Source organism: Electrona antarctica (assembly GCF_951216825.1).
Source record: "Electrona antarctica genome assembly, chromosome: 1".
Lineage (NCBI taxonomy): Eukaryota > Metazoa > Chordata > Actinopteri > Myctophiformes > Myctophidae > Electrona > Electrona antarctica.
Genome location: NC_136806.1, coordinates 35,003,222 through 35,026,389, shown reverse-complemented (window position 1 = coordinate 35,026,389; position 23,168 = coordinate 35,003,222). Strand labels below are relative to the sequence as shown.

The following is a 23,168-nucleotide window of genomic DNA, read 5'->3' as shown; positions in this document are numbered from 1 at the left end:
TATATAAATATATGTATTGATCAGTGTGTGCTTGTGGTGGCCAGTATCGTATTTCCATTACGTAGGCAGGTCAGGAAGCCGTGGGTTGTTCTCCCATTTGTGCACGGAGGTAGGAGGCTCGCCAGACAGTGAAATGAAGTGAGAACAAAACAAACGCAGAACGTAGCAATCAGTCTGTATTCCAGGCTATTGTTTTCTCTGTCTTTGTACAGAATGTTGTTTTAAAGTCCATCTTTAAGCTCTTCCTATAAGACTTGGGGCTCCTGTCACTGTACCCTTGCCAGCATTATTTGGAAAAGTTTGATAATCCCTCTTTAAAATCTACCCCAAAGGGCCTAATCAAAGCAGTCTGCCTGCCAATAGTAGCTTGGTTGTTTGAGTTGTCTCAGCTGGTGCAATATTTTGTACAAATTGAAAAATCTTGAAATCAATTTGAAAAACTTAGATTTGATCAAAGTTTCTATTTGAGAACATTTAGCTTATGAGCAAACTGAACTGAAATAACCTTTTCATAGAATTAACCAAAACCAATATATCAGTAGGTCTCTAGAGAGGTGTCACAGTGGAGGGCAAGAGAGCCCTTGTTTAGAAATACAAAGGGCTTGTTGCGTAATTCTCCTTGTTATTTTCTCGGTGCCACCTATCGAACAATGCAGCTTTAAAACCTGTGTGGGTGCATTGTTAGGTCATTGTTTTTCCCAATCACGCATGAGGAGGGCAGTCCTTGCCAAAACGGTGGTAAAAAATATAACCCATTAAAACCGGGAAAGCATCTGTGTCATTTTAGATTTCAGCGTTGGCTATTCAAAGATAACACGTATACAAGCTCACAGCGAGTCACTTCGTGCCTCGCTGCAAGCTTGTACATCTGCAATTTTTTTGAAATTTTTGGACACATCTTGAAAGTGTGAGAAGTACTGATTTGTAGAAGTGTTTTTATTTTTTTAAAGCAGAAATAACATGCCTTTTAAAACTGTTTTGTAATATTTAATATCATATTGTCTATGTCCCTCAAACTTATTTCTAATGGTTTAAGCCTCAATCACCACTCTGATATAACCAGTCCTTGTCATTTCTTTCTGGACTTTGAAAGCAGTTTTAGCTGCAATACAATACAATGTCCTGAGGTGATGGGGGTGCTGATATGCAGATTATTTAATATTTGAGTCATTATAATACTGATGCTAGATAAAACCAGGCTTGTTTCCATTCCATGCCAGCTTGGAAAATCAACAATGGCGGACATTGTAAACAAAGTGGAAATGCGAATTTGGAACTGAAGACTGAAGAGAGGGATGAATTATACAAAGTAGGGTGACATTGATGACATCACAATGAGGCCAAAATCAGTTGAGCTGTTCCTGAGAGCAATTTCCATTAAAACACCCATATGAAAATTGGTTATTTGTGGGGATAGAAAACACATATGGGAGCCCCAAAAACACAAAAGAAAAATCGTATCGTGAACCTCATATCGTGATACGAATCGTATCGTGAGTTGAGTGAATCGTTGCATGCCTAATTATTACAAGACATACATTACCCACTTCAGCCCTATATACATTTTGGCCATTTGAAAATAGCAGATCTACAAGTGAGGACGCTGGCGTCGACTGTTCGCCGCTTCACCTCCCAATGTATGAATGAACGAACCATTGTAAAGCGCTTTGAGCACTTGGAAAGCGCTATGAAAATGCAATTCATTATTGATCCTTTTCCTTCTGTCTCTCCCCCATACCAGAGGTGCGTTCAGAAGAGAAGGGTGTACTGGAGAAGGCTAATGTGGTCCAGTATTGATCTATTTCCTCCTGTCTCTCCCCCAGAGGTGCGTTCAGAAGAGAAGGGTATACTGGAGAAGGCCAATGTGGTCCAGAGCCTCACAATTGGCGTGGCTCCAGTTGTCGTGGTGATAGCCAGCGTGTGCACCTTCACCTTACACATGGCCTTGGGCTATGACCTCACTGCAGCGCAGGTATTTTACATTTATATAAAGTATAAACCTAACGTTTTTTAAAGTTGAACACCCCTGCACTAGAGAGGAGCATAGCATTCAATTATTAATGGAAAAAAGAATCGTACGACTTTGACTTTGACTTTTGAAATATCGTTATTTTGATTTGTTGTAGAATGAAAAAAGAGCATACCCAAGTACAAGTAGGCTACAGAGGGTGTAAATTGTTAATCTGGCTTTCTCGCATATGTACCGTATATCCTGCTGTGTTGTATATTCATGTTTTTCGGACTCCATCCCAGGCTTTCACCGTGGTCGCAGTTTTCAACTCCATGACCTTTGCCCTCAAGATCACACCCTTGGCGGTCAGATCGCTGTCCGAAGGTGCAGTGGCGGTCAAGCGATTTCAGGTACGACGAGCAGATGAGTGCTGATACGGTCATTTCCTGGGTGTATAGCTGACATTTCGGTAAAGGTCGCATGTTAGTGTGAGACGTTTTTTTTTCATCCTGACGAGTCAGTCAGCCACAGCCATGAGTCAGCAAGCCTCTCTGCCAAGGTCAGAGCAGAGAACTCTCTGCATACCGCTACCGTGTGTGTGTGTGTTTGTGTGTGTGTGTGTGTGTGTGTGTGTGTGTGTGTGTGTGTGTGTGTGTGTGTGTGTGTGTGTGTGTGTGTGTGTGTGTGTGTGTGTGTGTGTGTGTGTGTGTGTGTGTGCGCGCTGTCAGGCAGTAACCTTGTATCTCCATATTTCAACTTGATATGTTTTTCTTAAATAAATGCCTCACTTTGTCATATAAGAGACAAGAGTGTTGCCCCAAAAGTAGCGAAATTAGCCGATCTACAAGCTCACAACACGTTGCATTGCAAGATCTGTCTAGATCTACTATTTTAGCTATTTCTGAAATATTTCAAGTCATAGTTTTTCCATAGCCTGACTGGCGTATAATATAATTATGCCTGTGTCTCCGCAGAGGCTCTTCATGATGGACGACCGGGAGGTCGTCACGGCCAAAACGGAGGACCCGTGCAACGCGCTGGAGTTTCGGGACGCCACGCTGGCGTGGGAGAAGTCCCGCCCACCTCCTGCGGCGGCGAAGGCCAACCCGCCACCCAAGAAGCCGTTCAAGGCGGGCGGCATGAAGCGGGTGCTGCGCAGGGAGAAGCTCAGCCTGTACATCAGCGCGGAGGAGGTCAAGGGCAGCGGCGAGGGCCCCAATGGCCAGAGCCTGCTCACCAACATGGAGCAGGAGAGTCCACAGAGCACCATCTCATCCACGCAGAGCATGCGGCCGCCTCTGCACAAGACGCTGCACCGCATCGACCTGCGCATCAAGAGGGTATTTATTGTAGTTGTACAATAAAGCAGAGGGGCATACATTTTCTGAAGCCATTAAGACCTGAGGCAGATTCTACAAAATGTCTTCTAAATCAGTTTCAAGATTTTTTGAAAATGTTCAAAAATGGCAGATGTACAAGCTTGCAGCTTCCACAAGTGACAAGCTGTTAGCTTGTACATCTGGTTTTTTTTAACATTGAATCTTGAAAGTGTTTAACTTTGAATCACGTGACATGCGATGAGCTTGTAGACTGACTATTTTCAGCATGCAAGGGTAAAATCAGTCATTACGGCACCATCAAGGCACCGGCAAAATACATTTTATTCGACTAAATCAATTGTATATTCAGTCAACTAAATGCTTATATTTAGTCGACTAAAACTCAAACATTTCATATGACTAAAATTTGACTAAAACTAAATGGAATTTTATTAAAAATACTAATCAAAATGTGCCGTCAAAATCAACACTACTGCACACTACCAAGGTACTGGCATTATAGCTGGACTTGGTCCCTGCATGAGCGTTGCACGGTGGCTGCTCACTGCTCCTCAGGGCATGTTAAATGCAGAGGACACATTTCTCCAAAGGGGACAGTAAAATAAAAATCTAATTAATTTAATCCAATCAGATCATTATGTACAAAAAAACACATCAGACAGTCTACATTTTCCCCAAAGCAAATGTATGTATTTAATTAAGTCTGGCCAGAAGCAAGGATAAATGACCAGATGAGGAGATATCAAAAGCAGATGCATAGATCCCCCTCAGAAAATGAAACCCTGCAGATAACCACAGTCCCATGCTAGGTGCACACCAAGCAGTGGGGGAAAAGTACTCTGATTTTTTACTTAAGACGGGAACCCCTTTTGGGGTTTTACCTTTCAAGACAGGAACCCCTATTGGGTATAGCAACATAATGTTTTTGTAATTTTTTGAATAAATACGTTTTTCAGAAAACTTTAGAAGGCACTTTTGGAATCAGCCTCAGGTCTAAATGGTAGTAAGTAAAAGTAGCTGTGTACATACAGTACATGATCATCTACTGACGCCTCTTGAAACATTGATGTTCCTGGAGTCATCTTTCGACATCACATGCCCTCTTCCAGTCTCTGTACTCTGTTACAAGTCCAGAACTTTTATTTGAGTAAAAGTACAAAAGTATAGGCATCGAAATGGACTTGAAGTGAAATTTATTTGAGAATAAAATGTATCGGGCTGAAGTGGTTATTGCATGTAACTAAAGTTTGAAATAATTGTAGTGGAGTAAAAGTACAATATTTGCCTCTGAGATGTAGTGAAGTATAGGTAGGCTAAAAGTACTGACAACTGGATATACCGGTACTCAGGTCCTCAAAAAATCCTCAAAATTGTACAGTATTTGAGTAAATGTACTTACTTACTTTACTTTACACCACTGTGCACAACAAGTACACTTTTTGCAGAAACACTGCTTCTGCCTCACTCTCTTAAGACAACTTCTGGGTTTCCTTTGCACAGGGAACGCTGGTTGGAATCTGTGGAAGTGTAGGAAGTGGAAAGAGCTCCCTTCTATCTGCCCTTCTGGGACAGGTAAGATTCCATGCTACTGCTACCTTTAAACGCATTTTAAATCTGAACCTTTTTTGTATAGTATTTCAATAGTTTTGAGACAAAATAGTGAAAATACTGCTAATGGTCCCAAAGGCACTGCAAAGGATGCCTACCATTACACACAGCGTTATACCCTGTATATACAGTATAACATGCATAACGACGTAATGTGACATAGCTCTGTTTACACAGTGCTGTACCCACTCCAATTATATATACTTTCCCCAACTGTTTTTATTATATTTTGACACATGCTTTTTCTCATTCCAATAAAACTCCCTTGAATTGAATAGAATTGAGTATACTACTGTCACTCTAGTCTAAAGGGTTTTAGAAAATATGAAATTGATCTTAATTCATCTGGAAATCAGTTATTTTCAGGCAACAACAAAGAATAAATGTAGCTTTATTCTGCTGTAGTCTGTCCTTAATTCTCCTTCTGGCTCTGGGAACGTGGTGGGAAAGAACCTGAAAAACCAGCAGCAAAAGTAGAAAATCCGAAAATCTGTTATTTGTGCACAAGCAAAGAAGCATAAATAAGGCTTTATTCTGTGTTGAAGGGGTTTGCACTCCTTGCCGATTACAGCTAGATTACAGAGTTCTGTACTCGGCCGTGTCTCTCTCCGTCTAACTTTCTCCGTCCGTTCCAGATGACCCTGCTGGCAGGAAACGTGGTGGCCAGCGGCACCTTCGCCTACGTCTCCCAGCAGGCCTGGATCCTCAACAACTCCCTGAGAGAGAACATCGTGTTTGGACGGAAGTACGACCAAGACAAGTAAGATGATGATGAGCCAGCATTATTAGCTTGTATTGAGGCAGAGTCGGTGTACTGGTCGCCTCATTAAAGTCGACGTCCGTGCTTCTTCCATCCCCAGATACAGTGCTGTCCTGGAGGCCTGCTGTCTCGTCCCTGATCTGGCAGAGCTACCGTACGGAGACATGACTGAGGTACCCTGAGGCTAATTGCACGTCAGTGGGGTTGTTGTTGTTGTGTGGAGCAAACACTTTGTTTCTCAGCATGCAGGTGCTGTTATTTAGTACAGCTTACAGTTTTACAATGAAAACAAAAATTAAACAAAAGATGATGAGCACAGGAGATTCGGCGTGCAAGAATTTGAATTGTCAGCTGAAGTGCAAAGTGAGGATTGTCTCTAGAGTTGTTCCAATACTGATACCAGTATCGGAAAAGCTGCCGATACTGACTAAAATGCTGGTATCGGCGAGTATGGGATTCTATGCCATACCACGTCATTTATCACATGATGATATTTAATTTACAGTCATATGATTGCCTCAGTTGATGTTGCGCAAGTGTTTTACAAGAGTAAGTAAGCCTTGCCGAGCCATGAGGCCCATAGGGCAGGAGCCTATCTCCTGTTTCTGTAGCATGAGGCAGCTTGATAAGTACACCCCCTGGACATGATTTAGCCCCAATCTGAAACCCTTGATGCTGAGTGCCAAGCAGGGAGGCACTGGGTCCCATTTTTCACAGTCTTTGGTATGAACCCCGACCTCCCAGTCTCAGGGCGGCCAAACCAGTGTTTTATAAAGTTTGATTTGTTCCTAGATCAGTGGACCAAGTTAAGGGTCCATTTGGTTCCATTTGTACACTCTCAGAGTTAGACACCTGTAACCAACTCGAGGAACGCAGATAGAACCTCTGCCCTAGATTTTTATAAATTACACAGTGGTATCGGATCAGTACTTGGTATACTATCGACCGATATGCAAGTTATGGGTATCGGAATCGGTATCAGGAAGGCGAAAATGGTATCGGTACATCTCTAATGGTCTCTTCCTTCTAACTCCCCAGATCGGAGAGAGAGGTGCCAACCTGAGTGGCGGGCAGCGTCAGAGGGTGAGCCTGGCACGCGCCCTGTACAGCGAGCGGCCCATACTGCTGCTGGACGACCCTCTCAGTGCCGTCGATACCCACGTGGGCTCCCACCTCTTCCACAACGCCATCCGTGGAGCCGCCAAGGGCAGGACGGTGCTGTTTGTAACACATCAGCTACAGGTGAATGGATGATCCTCTGAAATTAGCCCTTTAAGACCTGAGGCCGATTCTGCAAATGTCTTCTAAATCCTATAACAGTTTTCTGAAAGACTCATGTTGGCGCTCAACTACTTCATGTCAAGTAAACCCCAAAATTATATTTCTTGGCTGCTGCTCCCATCTCAAAATGTTGTTGTTTGTTCCAGGGACACCCAGGAAGCAAAGATTTGAGTTAAAAATGTTTGCTTTATAAAATATATATATTAAAGGATTTGCACACATTTTCATGCTTTAATTTTTTTTACAGATCTTAGTTCATATGTTGACATACTGTAGTTCATAAGTTGTTCATTCAGCATCTACCGCTTTATTCCCAGTATCTTTCGGAGTGCGATGACGTCATTCTGATGAAGGACGGGCAGATTGCCGAGCATGGCACCCATGCCCAGCTAATGGGCAAGGATCGTGACTACGCCACCCTATTCAACAGCATGCAACAGGAGGTAAGGCCAGGGGCACACCAGGCACCAGGCCAGCTCTTTGTGAATTAGCTTGCCAATCCACCCCCACCCCTTTCACAATAACATTGTACATTACAATGCTGAATAATTCATAAGCCTGGAGAGGCGAGGCCGATGGCTGGGAAATGTTAATGCATATGAGGCCTTTCATTATTTATGCGCTCATTGATTTACCGGTGTACCCGCTAAAGACCCTGTCACCGATATCTCTGTTCGAATGACTTAGTGGCCATTGTTAACGGACGTCCATGATTTGTGACTGGGGGTCCCCCCCTTTCTTGTGACACTGGCTCTGTTCCATCCTTCCTCCTCCTTCTGGCTCCTTCAGAACCTGGTGAGAAAGAACCTGAAAAACAAGCGGCAAAGGACAGAACAAGCAGAGACCAATCTGCCTGTTGCCACGGTCACAGGACCACAGGTGGAGAAGAAGAAAGGAGGTGAGAGCCACCCTGCCAACCACCCACATCCTGCTGTGAAGCATGTTTCCTTTTTTTTCGTGCCAAGGACCCCCACAATTATATGTATTATTTGACTGCGGACCTTCCACCTGAAAATATATATATATAGAATATTCAACACTTTCAAGCTTTTTAAAAAATGTTCAAAAATAGCACATGTAAGAAGTGGCATGAAGTGACGTGCTGTGAGCTTGTATATTTGCTATTTTTGAGAACCACTAGTTTTCTGAAAAAACATGACACAGACACTTTTCCGGTTTTAACGGGTTAAATTGCAAAGCATGTGTGGGGATTTTTTTGATGTACAATTAAAGATACAGTATAGTCCTACTAGAATAAACTAGAAATGTGTAACAAATAACAATCCTTTCTTTCTGTCTTGCGGTCTATCATTGCCTTCATGTAGATCAACTGATGAAAGCAGAGGAGAAAGGCTCTGGCGCTGTGGCCTGGTCAGTGTACGCTGCCTACATCAAAGCTGCCGGAGGCCCCGCGGTCTTCGCCGTCAACATCTTCTTCTTCCTCGCCACCACCGGAAGCATAGCCTTCAGTAACTGGTGGCTCAGCCACTGGATCAAGCAGGGCAGTGGGGTGAGTCAGGCTGCTTACACCAGTGCTTTGCCCAAAGGGCACACCCATGGGCCGTAGTCAGAATCTCAAAGCACGCCTGTATTCATAGCGAAAATGCCAGATCTACAAGCTCACACAAGCTTGTTGTTCAGTTATGTTTACAATGTATTTATTTTTTAATTAGTGGGCGACGACAGGTTGAAAGTAATTCAAATATATTGAAAAGAATTTCCCTCCCTGTACTATTTGGAAAAGAACATAGGCACTTAAAAACTTATCCCATCTAATTTCTCATGTTGCTTTAATGTTTCTTTTTGTTGTTCTAACATACACAAAGTACTTATATAGCACATTAAAACAATATTCATAATGTTTTGTATAGTATACAAAACAAGAAATTATATTATTATACAGTATATTGTAATATTAATAGTATGTAAGCTCTATTTGTATAGAACCTTTCAAGAACAGTGTCACAAAGTGCTTGACAGAAGAATCCACAACACAACGATAATAATGTGTGTTTGGCACAAACTCCCAAGGCACACCTGGGTTTGTTTCACCACACGACAGTGTGCCGACTGGGGTTACATACATTTTATTCTGTAAATGGCTCCAACAAGAAGAATAACGACTATGCGCCAGTGAGTCTGCGGCTACCAACTGAGCATTACTCTGAACATTGCATGATTAAAAAAAAGTAACGCATGCCACAGTAAACGTAATTAAAAACAAACGCGAGCAGCAGAGAGTCTGCTTTTTTTTTTTTTTTTGGAATGGCAAACCCGACTGACTGCTTTTTTCTGACGCTGTAGCATTGCTTTCTCTAGCTCATTAGAGACAGAAATCTTATTTGGAAAGTAGTGTATTGTTTGTTTAGTTTTCCTTTCTCCATCTACCCCCAGAACACATCATTAATCTTAGTGAATGAAACGGCGGCGTCAAGCAACAGCATGCGGCTCAACCCTCACATCCAGTACTATTCATGTGTTTACGTCCTATCCATGGGGGCTGCTCTAATCTTCAAGACCATAAGAGGGCTGGTGTTTGTTAAGGTAAGACGTTGTTCCCCCTCGCTGATGCTCCACCCAAACCCAGGCCTGGTCCTCCTATCTCTGTCCCTGTCTTGTCCTTTGTCGGCTTCGCACCACCATGTCCTCTTAATGAGAAATGGATCCACTGATGGACTCTGGCCTTTGTAGGGAAAATAAGAACAAGTTGATGTTGCTGTTGTTGTAAAGCCTTGCAGCACTGCTCCCTAATTGTCTGCTCTGTCATTTGTTCAGGTTCTGACAGTTTCAGTGTTATAATTGAAAGTGCCCGTGGGCCAAGTCCATTTATCTTTCCACTGCCCTGACTCACAGCTTTAGAGGGACACAGTGTGTGTGTTTGATGTGTTTGTGTGTGCGTGCGTGCGTGTGCGTGCATGTGCGCGTGAGTGGCCGGCGACAAACCAGCGACATGGTTTGTGAATGCACGTCGCTGCCCCTTTGGGTGCATGTCCCCTTTTCCCAGCTAACCCTTTGTGACAGCGCATTACAGAGGTTAGCTCCTAATGTTCTAGTGTGCCACTTGAAATAGCTATTTTTTTTAAAAGATGGCTCAACGTTTTCTCACCCCTAGCTGTGATGAGATCTATGGGCTTGTGTTGAATATTCCATTAATAGAATTAATGTGTTCTCTCCTGCCAAAAGTGATTTCTATCCAATTGGCGAGCTGTCTGTCGTGCATTAGCTTTATGACCTTTACATGTCAGCCTGCCTAAACCTCATTACTATGAAGATTTGACAGCTTGCCTGACACAAGAAACATTCTTCATTTTAACTTTAGCAAGATGGGAACTATTCATAGTGAAAAAAGTCTTGGTTGTGTGAGGTCAATGTAATATTATTGTATATGTATCGCTTAACCCATTTATTTAGACCTGGTTCCGATTTTAAAAAAGGCTTCTAAATCCCGACTGTATTCTGAAAAACCTATGTTTCTGGTTCTCAAACTATTTTTGCTATTATTTTTGCGAACCACTGCATTTGGCCGCTGACCCCCATCTGAAAATATGTAGTTCCAGGGACTCCCCAGAAGCAAAGATTTGAGTTATAAACGTTCACTCTGAAAGAATATATCTTCAAAGATTTGTGCCACATTTTCAAGATTTTTCAAAAATAGCTAAAGTAGGCCTATAACCTAATGCTTAAAACACCAAAAGGGGTTCCCGCCCAGAATGGGTTAAGTAATATCTAATCAAGCAATACATATTAATATTATGTTGACCTCACACAACAAACAACCTTTTCACTGTGAATAGTTCCCATGTTTAAAAGAATGTTTCTTGTGTCAGCGAAGGTGTTGCTGTTGGTCAGATACCTCCTATCTCCATATTCTAACTTTTTGTGTTGTTTCATAAATGAATGCCCTACTCATACTACAGCATCGCACAAATCCATCAAAGTAGCAGATCTACAAGCTCCAAACATGGCACAAAGTAACGTGGTTTTAGCTTGTAGATCTGCTACTTTTGCTATATTTGTACACACAGTTTTGGACACATGAGGTTTCCACCCGACAGAGATGATATTCCAAAGTATTAGTACGGTAATATCTGTGTAATCTATGCATGCATTGAACTTGTGAACTTGTGACGTGCGTTAACATTTATGACAGTCATTAAGTGGAATTGAGAGACATTCGTTTTACATCATGCAAAACGTAGAAGGAAGAGTGGCAGGAGTGAAGGGATCACATGGAAAAGGAACAGTGTATTTGACAGAGAGAGGCCCAGGGTATGGAATGTGTAAGCGGTCAGTCATATGGAGTCTACATGTACCTACTGTAGTCTCGCGTAGCCAGACAACTATTCCACAATCTCTGAATGCTATATAGTTTTGGCCGGAGTGAGGGGATGCGTCACATCCGTTTTATTGCTTACTCATGGAAAGAGCTTCCATTCTCCATATTCAGACCGCAGCCATCTTGCCAGCAAGGTGATACCTAGGTGACACTTCCCAGAGACAGCCCATTCATCCAAACAGAAAAGTCTTCTCTAATTGTATTAAACAACGTAAAAATCACCAACATTTCAGCTGTAGGGAAAGCTTGAATTATCCTCTTTCAATCTGTAAAGTGTTTGTTTCATAAAAATCCACCGTAGACATTTTATGAGCTACTTCCTCCTTGCAAATGATTCTTTTCTGTGCTGGAGTTTGGAAGTGCTCTTTAACTATCACTCAACGGCCCATGTGTACCACCTGTTTTGAATGTGAACATAATGCAGGAGGCAGCAGGAGATTGCTTTACTGATAATGAGCGCTTCCATACTCTGATACTTGTAATAATAAATAATCATCTGCAAGGAATTTCTTGACAGGAAGTAGCTCATAAAATGTCTACTGTGGATTTTCATTAAACAAAAACTTTACAGATTGAAAGAGGATGATTCAAGCTTTCCCTACAGCTGCAATGTTGGTGATTTTGACGTTGTTTAATATAATTAGAGAGGACTTTTCTGTTTGGATGAATGGGCTGTCTATGGGAAGTGTCACCTTGCTGGCAAGATGGCTGCGGTATGAATATGGAGAATTCTCCGGACTGTATGACGGAAACATTTGGAATTTGCGAGAGGCAACTGTACCTGACCATCTAAAGCAGGAACAATAGAGCACCAAAGTTTGACATTACTGCTACTAGAGGGCGCTATTGGAAATCCCACAGGGTAATCTTCATTCAGATCGTGTCATATAAGAACTGTGTTCCGCCTGGAGACTTTAAATATGGATATGAAGCAGTAAGAGTAGGAAAATATTTTTCTTTTTCAACAAACGCAGACGCTCTGAAATGTAACTCATTTCATAACGTCATGTGGTTTTGTCACATACCTGACAAAACCACATTTGTTTATTTTTGGAACACAGTTCTTATATGACGCAATCTGAGATTTGCCTGTGGGAAATCCAATACAAAAAATAACGCTGTGACTGCAGGGGTAGCGGGAGTGACGTCGGGACGTCGGGTACACAGTGAACTGAGTTAGTCATTTGGTGGCAGAGGTAAAGTCCCTATGTTGCAAGTACAAGTGAGTCTCAAGTCTCAAGTGCCATGTATCCTCTGTGTGGCTCCAAAATCAAACACTGCTCGTGGCTGTTGTCTGTGGTGACATTGCACAGTAAAGACTTGTTGCTCTTGGTGTGTGTGTGTGTGTGTGTGTGTGTGTGTGTGTGTGTGTGTGTACGTGCGTGCGTGCGTGCGTGCGTGCGTGCGTGCGTGCGTGCGTGCGTGCGTGCGTGCGTGCGTGCGTGCGTGATGTACAGTGCGCAGTGAAGGCTGCCTCTGTGCTCCATGACAAGCTGTTCCAGCGGCTCCTCCTCAGCCCCATGCATTTCTTCGAAACGACACCACTGGGCCGCATTCTGACCCGCTTCTCCAGAGACATGGATGAAGGTTAGTACAGACTGGTGCTCCTGGCCTGAACCCCACAGGTTTCTGAGTGAGCCAGTGAAGTCTGCATAGAAGGAGTCGTGTTGTAGCACACACAGTCACGGTGTGATTTGACAAAGGGCCTTTCCCCAAGAGAGCCATTCTGTTTTTTTGTTTGTTTTTTTACTCGTATATGTGTGTTTTTTTACTCACACATGTATGTGTGTTTCTGTCTATTGTTTACACGTTTTATGCGAGCAGACAACTCTTTGTGTACATCCTGCCCTACACAATGTGACTAAAGTAGCTTCATGAAGACTAAAGTAGCTTCATGTGGCTATTTAATTTAGGACTCAGGAGCCTATCTCGTGTTTCTGTATTGTGTGGCAGCTTGATGTACATATAGTCATGTACACCCCCTGGACATGACACTAGTATGTCACAGGGACTTAATTACCCCCAATCAAACCCTCGCCTGTCGCTGACCAGCCTGCGTGGGGGCCTACTGACGTCTAGTTACGCGGCTGAATCAATTCATTAATTTATACATTTAAAAAACACGCTTATTGAGTACTTAATTATCAAAAAAGTGATCAATAGAAATAATCACTCAGAAAACACCCGATAGTTTCAGCCCTAAACATCTGATACAACTCGATCACCTCTCCTCCCACAGTGGACGTGCGTTTGACCATGCAGTCTGAGATGCTGCTCCAGAACCTCACGATGGTCGCCTTCTGCCTGGGCATGTTGGGCATCGTCTTCCCTTGGTTCCTGCTCTCCATCGTGCCCCTGGGAGCCTTCCTCTGTATCGTCAACCGTGTCGCCAGGTCAGTCTTGAGCTCTTGTCAATAATGGGTGATGATGATAGTTTATGATATTGCTATTGATGAGTTTCATGCATCTATACTTTACATGGTGCTATTATATGGGCTGCATGAGCAGCCTATACTGACAGAAAAAAATACATTTTATACAGATATTTTATACTCAATCATGAACAGTCGTAGAATATTTATGCTTATTGCTTCTGTTTTTGTGAATAATTGGTTGTCATTATTTAGAGCCGTGTGGTAATATTGCATAATACCACTAATGTAAAGAGGAAGAACAGTGCACTGTATCTGAAGGTAGAGATAAATAAGTGCTTAACAGGTTGAATGCCGCCAATGTACGGTGGTGGTCTAATAGCCTCTAATAGACTAAGTGCAGAATTACCTTTGAACAACCACTGCACCAACCGCTGAGTTGCTTGTCATGAAAATCCACTTTAAAGCGGTGTAATCGCTTGTTGTAGTGTAGAAAAGTATTCCATAGCGGCGATCACAACAACAGCCCGCTCAGCGCACGGCTTGTTCCTCCGGCAAATTCGCCATTGTAAACAATGGGACTCAATTTCCTTTGCATGCCGGCACAACAGACCTTTTTGCGATGCCGTCATCAAAACGCGTCTCATATCCCATTTTGTCCGGTGACTATATGACTGATGCCCATATGACTGATTAAAAACGTGTACACACACACACACACACACACACACACACACCCCTGGCATCAATCACCCTCATGTCAATCGTCTTGACAGAGGATCAAATATCATGCAAAGTCACAAGGGCCCCTGGATTTTCGTGTGAAATCACCTTCTCCGAAAAGCGGCTTTAGTCAACGGTGAAGTGAAACTGCCTGGGGCATAAACAGTGCAACACAGCCTCAGAGTGAGGAAGAGTCATGTTCTCTCCTCTACTTTTATGAGAAAACGGGGATGATTCATGGAGCGATTGTTGGTCTCATTGCATCATCCATCCTATCTGTTGTGTCTAAAAGTAGAAAGCCACCACACCTTTTGTCAATAAGCCCCCCCCCCCTCCCTCTCTCTGTCCCTCTGTCCCTCTCTCACTTCCCTGTGGACCGGAGGTCTAGTGGCCTCTCTGGCTGTCCAGCGTATCGTGTGTCTGTGGGTGACGGTGCTCATAAGCTCGTAATATCACACATAAATCAGACGGTGCGCGGCGGAGGCCAGAAAATGGCTAGTGCTCTCTGCCAGGAAATGGCAGTTCTGTCCTCAACAGAATTACCTCCTGTCCCCCGCCTGCACCCCTGTCATCATTGTCCACTGGGCTGGCACACAACCACACCATCATTGGACTTAATGCCTTTTCCATGCCCTCATTCCTCTGCCCTTCAGCTAGAATGTCTGAACTCTTCCAAGAAAAGTAGAGATTGTGTAGTAGGAAGGAAGTAGTAATAGTTCATGTAATGTTTTTTTCTTTTTTGGCTTTTGGTAAAAATGAAATTGCTCCTAGAAAGGACAGAATTCTGGCCAAGTGGTTAGGGCGCAAAATGTCCTTGGTTCGATTAACGGACGGACGGACCATTTGCCGTATGTCATTGCCCTACTCTCTTGCTCTCCGCATTTCCTGTCTCTCTTCACTGCCTCTAATAAAACAACTTAAAATGCCCCCCAAAATAACTGTAAGAAATTGCATTTCTGACTAAATGTATAAAACATTGTTATGGCATGTAATGACAACTTTAAATACAAAGAATGCCATTTACTGTAACAGCTTAAAAAAAAGCGGTTAAAAATAAGTAAGTATTAGCGGCCGGCCTGTGTTGTCAGTGCAGGTAGGCAACAATGGAACATGAGCACACGTACATGTATGACTGTCATTGAGAATAAGACGCCTTGACAGCATTGCACGCTCACTGGCATCCTTAACGTACCCCATCCTGTGTGTGTCTCCACTTTTCAGGATTCTGATCCGAGAGCTAAAGCGCTTGGAGAACATCAGCCAATCCCCCTTCATCTCGCACATCACCAGCAGCCTGCAGGGGCTCTCTACCATCCATGCCTATGGAAGAGGAGATGACTTCCTCCAGAGGTCAGAACAACAAACCATTCACCCACAGATACACTGTTATCTACAGTATCTATTTCCTGTTTGTTGTCACAGAGACATAGTGAGATAGTGTGTTGTTAACCACTTAAACCCTTTAAACTTTGTTGACCAAAAACATATGCAGTAATCCTGGTCTCTAAACTGCCTCCCCCTGGCCACCCGGGGTGCCTGATGGAGGGGAAAGGAACTGGTTGGAATAACGTGTTCCTTCCACGTGCTATGTCCAACCAGGGAAACTCCCCCCTGTCAGGTGTAAAGGAGCAACTTGGACACTCAGGCATGAAGGAAGCATGAGTTCAAGTCCGTTGCTCTCCCCATGTCCCCCATATATGGGGACTAGGTTGGCGGAGGGTGTGTAGATCCCAGGATCACATTAGATAATTGACACAGGGGTGATTAAATGGGTTACAAATTTGTGGGATAAAAAAAAAAAAAAGACGTTGTTGACCAAGGGTCCCCCAGGGGTCTGTACACTTGGTCCCCCCCCCCCCTCGTTTTTCAAATATAACTGAATATTATAAACGACACTGCCAACTCCCTGACAGAATCGCTAGGCCACAACATTGTCGTGTCATTTCTATATTTTTTCCACCTACAGTGCCCAAAATAGGGATCCATTATTGTATAAAACTATCGATAACTTTCTTGATTATCAATTACTTTTTATAATGGATTAAGTGGATTGGTGTGATTCACTTTTTGCACCCCTATCTGTATCTATATCTGTATTTGTATCTTTCTGTCCAGGTACCAGGAACTATTGGACACCAACCAGGCGTCCCACTACCTCTTCAGCTGCGCTATGCGCTGGCTGGCCGTCCGCCTGGACCTCATCAGCATCACGCTCATCACGTCCGTAGCTCTTCTCATCGTCTGCATGCACAACCAGATCACCCCGGCCTACGCAGGCCTGGCCATATCATATGCTGTGCAGGTACACACTAAAACACACTACACATTACACCATATCATATTCTGTGCAGGTACACACTAATGCACTACAAACTACACCATATCATATGCTGTGCAGGTACACACTACTACAAACTACACCACATCATATGCTGTGCAGGTACACACTAAAACACACTACAAACTACACCACATCATATTCTGTGCAGGTACACACTACTACAAATTACACCATATCATATGCTGTGCAGGTACACACTAAAACACACTACAAACTACACCACATCATATTCTGTGCAGGTACACACTAAAACACACTACAAACTACACCATATCATATGCTGTGCAGGTTAGGCATCTAACGGTATTCCGTATTATGGTAATACCGCGGCAAAAACAGCCACGGTGTTGATACTGTGAAATTTCCGAGCTCACAGTAATTAATTATTTTTTTAATATGTGGCGCCGGTGCAAGTGCACGAGACGTGGCCTGGCAAACCATTTCACTTCACGCATGTACACAACATTAAGATGAGGTCAGTGGTCACCGGTCACTCGGTCTATAATTAAACATTTCACTTCACCTCCACATTAAGATAAGTGGTCAGTCACATAATCCAAATTCACAGTAACAGCCCTGTTTGGTTTTGATTTAAGAATCAGCTGCAGTAGATTGAATGGGAGTTTCCTACCCGTTTGCTGAAAAAAAGAAAACATTATTCCACTGCTGGCTGCCTTCTCTTGCTTTAGTCCAACCACCAGCACCCCCATTGAAAAAGGAAAGGTAACTACGAAAGATTCACACGGGTCTGGGTCCCTGTCTGTCAGAACAGCGCCCAGTCATTAGGTCCATACTTCATGGTACACACTAACACACTACAAACTACATTATATCATCTGCCGTGCAAGTACACACTAACCTTACTTTTACTAGATTTTAAAATATGTTTTCAATGTTGTTGTTTTTTTTTTAAATATATAAAATAGCTGATCTACAAGTCAAGCTTGCAACGTGGTGCAAAATGACGTGTTGTACGATTGTACATCTGCTATTTTCACTGGTTTGCGTCCCGGGCAAACGGTCTAGTCTTTCTTTTGGGTCTCGACCTGTAAGGTCTGGGAACCACTGAACTACACCATATGATAGGCCGTGCAGGTGCACACTACATTACATGCACTGTCGGGCGGAAACCTTATATGTCCAAAACCCAATACTTTTCAGTGAATGTTAAAAAAGAAACTGCGTTTCAATGAATCGTATTTATTATTTAGGTACAAATAGAAGTCCAATGCGCTTCAGTCAGTTAAAGGTAGAAGTGCTCAGTGCTCAGTGCTCAGCTCAGGGACAACTTGAATCAGGAAGAAAAATACCGTGGCACTTCAGAAGAGACTACCCAAATAGAATTCTGGAGCTCTCGACTGGTCTGCAGTATGTATTTATTATTTTGCAGGGCTGACTGACGTTTGGACTTGCGTCTTCCTCAAAGTCAAACAGGAGTTATTATTTAGTCACAGGTTCTTTGTTAATACTTTTCATTGGTTCAATATTTATAAAACTCATAGATAGACGTAAGCACTTTCAACCTGGCATCCCTATTTTGGGCATGGGAAAATGGTCAGACGTCAGAAGAATGCAACGTGTTCTGAGCTTGTAGATCAGCGTTTTGTTTTGCTACTTTTGCTACTTTTGCATCATATGATGATGTATAAAATTGGGCATGCCATTTATGAAGAAAAAAAACATAATATATGGAGATATACAGTACAAGGATTCTGGCAGTACATGCACGTATTCAAGTCAAGATGGGGGGGATGGGGGGGTGAAGTGTAAAGGTTACGGAAGAGGGCTTGTGACTGGAATGTATTTTGTGAGAAATCCCACATTAACTATTCCTAAGACAGAAGAAGAGAAGGACTTTCTACTCCCTCGATAATAACTTCCAAGGTGGCCTTGAATACGACATGTAACTGTACTCGTCAGGCAAACGGAACAGAAGGCTGTTGTTGTCGTTGTTGTGAGTGTAGCTGTACAAACACGAAGCAGGGCATTTCTGAAAAAGGAGTGAGCAAAACGAACGCTGCGTGCGTGCCAAGCAAAGACTTGTCCCTGCATAAATAAAGCTTTGAAGAACAGCATGCCCAGACCAGTGCTAAAAAGAATGCATCTTCCCTCTTTTGTTTGGCTCTTTGGGATTGGCTTTATTGTAGTTCTTGTAATGCTGTGTTTTGTTTATTATTTCATCCGTTGTTGAATTGCCGCGGGGTGCGGCATTGCCTTGAGAGCTGTGAATTGAAATTGATTGAATGCACGTTAAAAATGAGCCATGTCAGCAAATCTGCCCGTTGCGTTGTAAATTTTGATGGGTTTTACGGCTCGTTCATTGTGGGGCGTTACCGTGCACTTAGATGGAGAGTGTTTGGTAGTAATTGGGCTCGAGGGTGTTAATCATTAACCTCTCTCTCTCTGCCTGTCTCTCTTTCCTTTTCTATTGTTCTCTCCGGCTCTCTGTCACTGTCATTATAGTCAACAATTTTCAAGAATAGCAGATCTTTAAAGCTCACAACAACACAAGTCCCGATGCACTCATTGTAAGCTTGTAGATAGTGCTTTTTTCGCTATTTGTCGTACAACGAAGTGTACAGTATATAGGGCTTAACCACTCAATTTAAGTGGTTATACTCTATTGAGTCTCCTTGCTGGTCAGTTTGTTTGAGTGAACTTCTCGTTTAAAGGCAATGAAACAATGGGAATTAGTTAGGTACCGGTATAATAGTGGGAAAAAAACACACCTGTGTGAAGTGAGAGGCACTCTAATCGCCGTACATCATCATCAAGACTGGTGGTCCCTTATTGACCAAGGGTTCCCACCGACATACATAGGTAACAAGACAACTCACCCCTAAACTCACTTTTGGTGAGTTGTCCAGACAACTCACCCCTAAACGTGAAGACATCTCACCCCTGCTTTTTTAGGGGTGAGATGTCTTCACTTTCCGGGGTGAGATGTCTTCACTTTTGGCCACTTTCGGGGTGAGATGTCTTCACGTTTAGGGGTGAGTTGTCAGGACAACTCACCAAAAGTCTGACTGAATATGTAGCCTTTGAGCTATACTTTACTGAATATTTCACAAGAATATAACACAAGAGTCAAATGTACGGTCAAATGTAATGTAGTTTATTTAAAAGGTAAACATCAAAAGTTTAGAAAAACATCAGTTTGTACAAAAAAATATAGAAAAAAGTTAAGTATAGAAAAAATGTAAACTAAAAAATATAGTAAAAAGTTGTCATAAAAAAAAAAAAACATCAGTTTGCTACAAAAACACTAAAAAGTTGTCATATCTACAAAAAGAAAGAAAAAAGTTGTGCTGTGTGCAGTGCAGTGTGCGTGCTGTCCCATTTTGGTCAAAAGTTGTGCACTAAAAAGTTGTCATATCTACAAAAAGAAAGAAAAAAGTTGTGCTGTGTGCAGTGTGCTGTCCCATTTTGGTCAAAAGTTGTGCAGTGCAGTGTGCTCATCTCCACACTGGGGCATTCACTTCAGAAGCGAGAGTTAGCATGTCCATGATGTGTGTGTGTGTGTGTGTGTGTGTGTGTGTGAGTGAGAGAGAGAGAGAGAGAGGTCCCGCCCCCCATATCGGTGTGTGTGTGTGTGTGTGTGTGTGTGTGTGTGTGTGTGAGTGAGAGAGAGAGGTCCCGCCCCCCCATATCGGTGTGTGTGTGTGTGTGTGTGTGTGTGTGTGTGTGTGTGAGTGTGTGTGCATGACCAGCTCTCACTGCGGACTCGGCTACGCAACCGAATAGAACAGCGGTACATTAGACATGCACTGCGGGGATGAGAGCGCTCAGAGCGGGCAGAGGCAACAGCAGACAGTCCGTAGTCCCGCTGCGGGGCTCAGAGCGGGCAGAAGCAAGTTGGTGACCGGGGGAACGTGGGACTCGAGCCCGAAATTTGCGCTTGTGCTGCATTTCCCCTAAAAAAAACCCACGCAACCCTCAATTGCATTCTAACTAAGAGTTTCGATCGAAAAAATATTTTTTTGAATGACACTTTCGCCCAGTATGGAGCTAAACGTGACCTCAAAACTAGTAGCCTGAAGTGCGCTAGCCACCAAGAATGCTAAGTCGCAGCCTCGCAGGCAGTACCCGCGCCCCAGATACAAGATCAATTTTATTGGTCAGAAAGTGAAGACAGCTCACCCCGGAAAGTAAAGACATCTCACCGGGGTGAGATGTCTTCACTTTCCGGGGTGAGCTGTCTTCACTTTCCGGGGTGAGCTGTCTGGGGTGAGCTGTCCGGACAACTCACCCCGACATGTCAAAAAGTGAAGACAACTCACCGGGGTGAGATGTCTCGTATTCCATACATATGCCCGATTTGCTCAGACACATATGATGTAAATTCTCCATTCATTGTCAATAGCATTTAACCCATTTTGGGCGGGAACCCCTTTTGGTGTTTTAAGCGTAATGTTATACTTTAGCTATTGAAGAATCGTGAAAATGTAGTGCAAATCTTTGAATGTATGTGTTTCAGAGCCAACGTTTTTAACTCAAATCTTTGCTTCTGGGGTGTCCCTGGAACAACATATTTTCAGATGGGGGTCGGCGGCCAAATACATATAATCTTGGGGGTCCTTGACATGAAAATATTTGAGAACCACTGACATAGAAACATGGGTTTTTCAGAAAACTGCCAGGATTTAGAAGACATTTGTAGAATCGTCCTCGGGTCTAAATGGGTTTGTGTTCAGACAGAATCCACACTATAGCTGTTTATAGGAAGGGCTGGCTAGCACCCCTCAATAATTGGTACTGCCTGTCTTCCCCAGCTGACTGGCTTGTTCCAGTTCACCGTGAGGCTGCTGTCAGAGACGGAGGCTCGCTTCACGTCGGTCGAGCGGATCAATCATTATATAAAGGTAAGAGCAGCAGCGCGGCCAAATGTCATTCCGCCCTGTGGAATGAAACGCACCGTTGGCTATACCACAGGGATAGTATAGTTACTATAGTATATGGTCTCTGTCGGGTGGAAACCTCATGTGTCCAAAACTGTTACTTTTAAGGATTCAAATAAAAAAACGGCAGAAGTAGCAGATGGACGAGCTCAAACCGAGCTTGCGGCTCTGCTACTTTTGTGTGATGCTGTAGTGTGATCAAGTACGACGGTCATTTTACGAAAAAAAAGTTAGAATATTGAGATAGGAGGTTTCTGCCCGAACGATATGTACACACATATGCACACATGGCATGGAATAACACGCACGCACGCACGCACGCACGCACGCACGCACGCACGCACGCACGCACGCACGCACGCACGCACGCACGCACGCACGCACGCACGCACGCACGCACGCACGCACGCACGCACGCACGCACGCACGCACGCACGCACGCACGCACGCACGCACGCACGCACGCACGCACGCACGCACGCACGCACGCACGCACGCACGCACGCACGCACACACACACACACTGTACAGATTAAAGAAGGACTCAAGGAAGTCTCGGACAGCTGTGTGTGTGTGTGTGTGTGTGTGTGTGTGTGTGTGTGTGTGTGTGTGTGTGTGTGTGTGTGTGTGTGTGTGTGTGTGTGTGTGTGTGTGTGTGTGTGTGTGTGTGTGTGCGTGTGCGTGCGTGCGTGTGTGAGTGCGATAAGCCCAGCAGGAAGCAGATGGAGTCGAGTGTGTGCACACTTCACGGCACATGACAAGGCATTTTTCTCCTAACAGCCATCAGACCGGAAAAGTCGATCAATTTGTTCTTGCCAGGAGATGCTCCTCCTGGAAGGAGCAGATCTGTGAATTACTCTGTTAACACTGCAGGCAGTTGGAAGGGATATAAGGGGCCACTGTTCACTGCTAGGCCTGTCAAATTTATTAGATAATTGCCCGATGGTAATTATTGGAGATAATCACTTTCTCTTTCTTTCCTTCTTTCATTTTTTTTGCATAATCATCAGAATCCTTTTTCCATTCCTCTGTATAAATTCACCTGTTGAAAAATGTTCATCTTTCCACCTTTAAAAAAAGGCCATAGCCCAATGTAGATGCTCACGAGTCGACATTTGTTGTTTTGTTTCCACACTGTTTTCATCCGCAGCCTGACAGCGTGTCGCGTGTTTGAATCCCAATCACGACGACCTTTGCTGCGTGTCACTCCCCATCTCTCTCCCCATTTCCTGTCAGTCTACTGTCTATTACTCTAAATAAAGGCATAATCTTAAAAACGTGTATAATTATGAAATATAAGGACTGTATTTGGCCATTATTCATTCTGATTATTGGTACCGGTCATTATCAGTCATTGACTCATCTACAATCTACATTTAAATTAAAAGAGCAACTTTATTTGAACTAGTATGACAATGTTTCAATCCGCAGTGGAGGTTCTTCAGGTCAGTTTAGCCAGCATAAAAGGCAAAGACAAATTTAATTCGTATGCATGTGCTTCAATGTCCAATCCCAGAAAACACAATTCAATCATTAATCGCAGTTTCTTTTTGTATGA

The 23,168-nt window shown here is 43.4% G+C and overlaps 1 protein-coding gene across 1 annotated transcript in view; it reads left to right on the top strand.

Moving 5' to 3' along the window:
- LOC306922571 (ATP-binding cassette sub-family C member 5) overlaps positions 1–23,168 on the top strand; it is a 47,687-nt gene that overhangs the window by 19,061 nt on the left and 5,458 nt on the right. The window contains exons 8-23 of the mRNA XM_079500260.1: positions 1,824–1,972; positions 2,254–2,361; positions 2,926–3,291; positions 4,792–4,863; positions 5,535–5,659; positions 5,760–5,832; positions 6,698–6,901; positions 7,258–7,383; positions 7,730–7,838; positions 8,266–8,450; positions 9,335–9,484; positions 12,734–12,863; positions 13,516–13,669; positions 15,593–15,721; positions 16,487–16,673; positions 21,485–21,574. Coding sequence (XP_079356386.1) covers positions 1,824–1,972; positions 2,254–2,361; positions 2,926–3,291; positions 4,792–4,863; positions 5,535–5,659; positions 5,760–5,832; positions 6,698–6,901; positions 7,258–7,383; positions 7,730–7,838; positions 8,266–8,450; positions 9,335–9,484; positions 12,734–12,863; positions 13,516–13,669; positions 15,593–15,721; positions 16,487–16,673; positions 21,485–21,574 — 2,357 coding nt within the window. The remainder of the gene's footprint in view (positions 1–1,823; positions 1,973–2,253; positions 2,362–2,925; positions 3,292–4,791; positions 4,864–5,534; positions 5,660–5,759; positions 5,833–6,697; positions 6,902–7,257; positions 7,384–7,729; positions 7,839–8,265; positions 8,451–9,334; positions 9,485–12,733; positions 12,864–13,515; positions 13,670–15,592; positions 15,722–16,486; positions 16,674–21,484; positions 21,575–23,168) is intronic.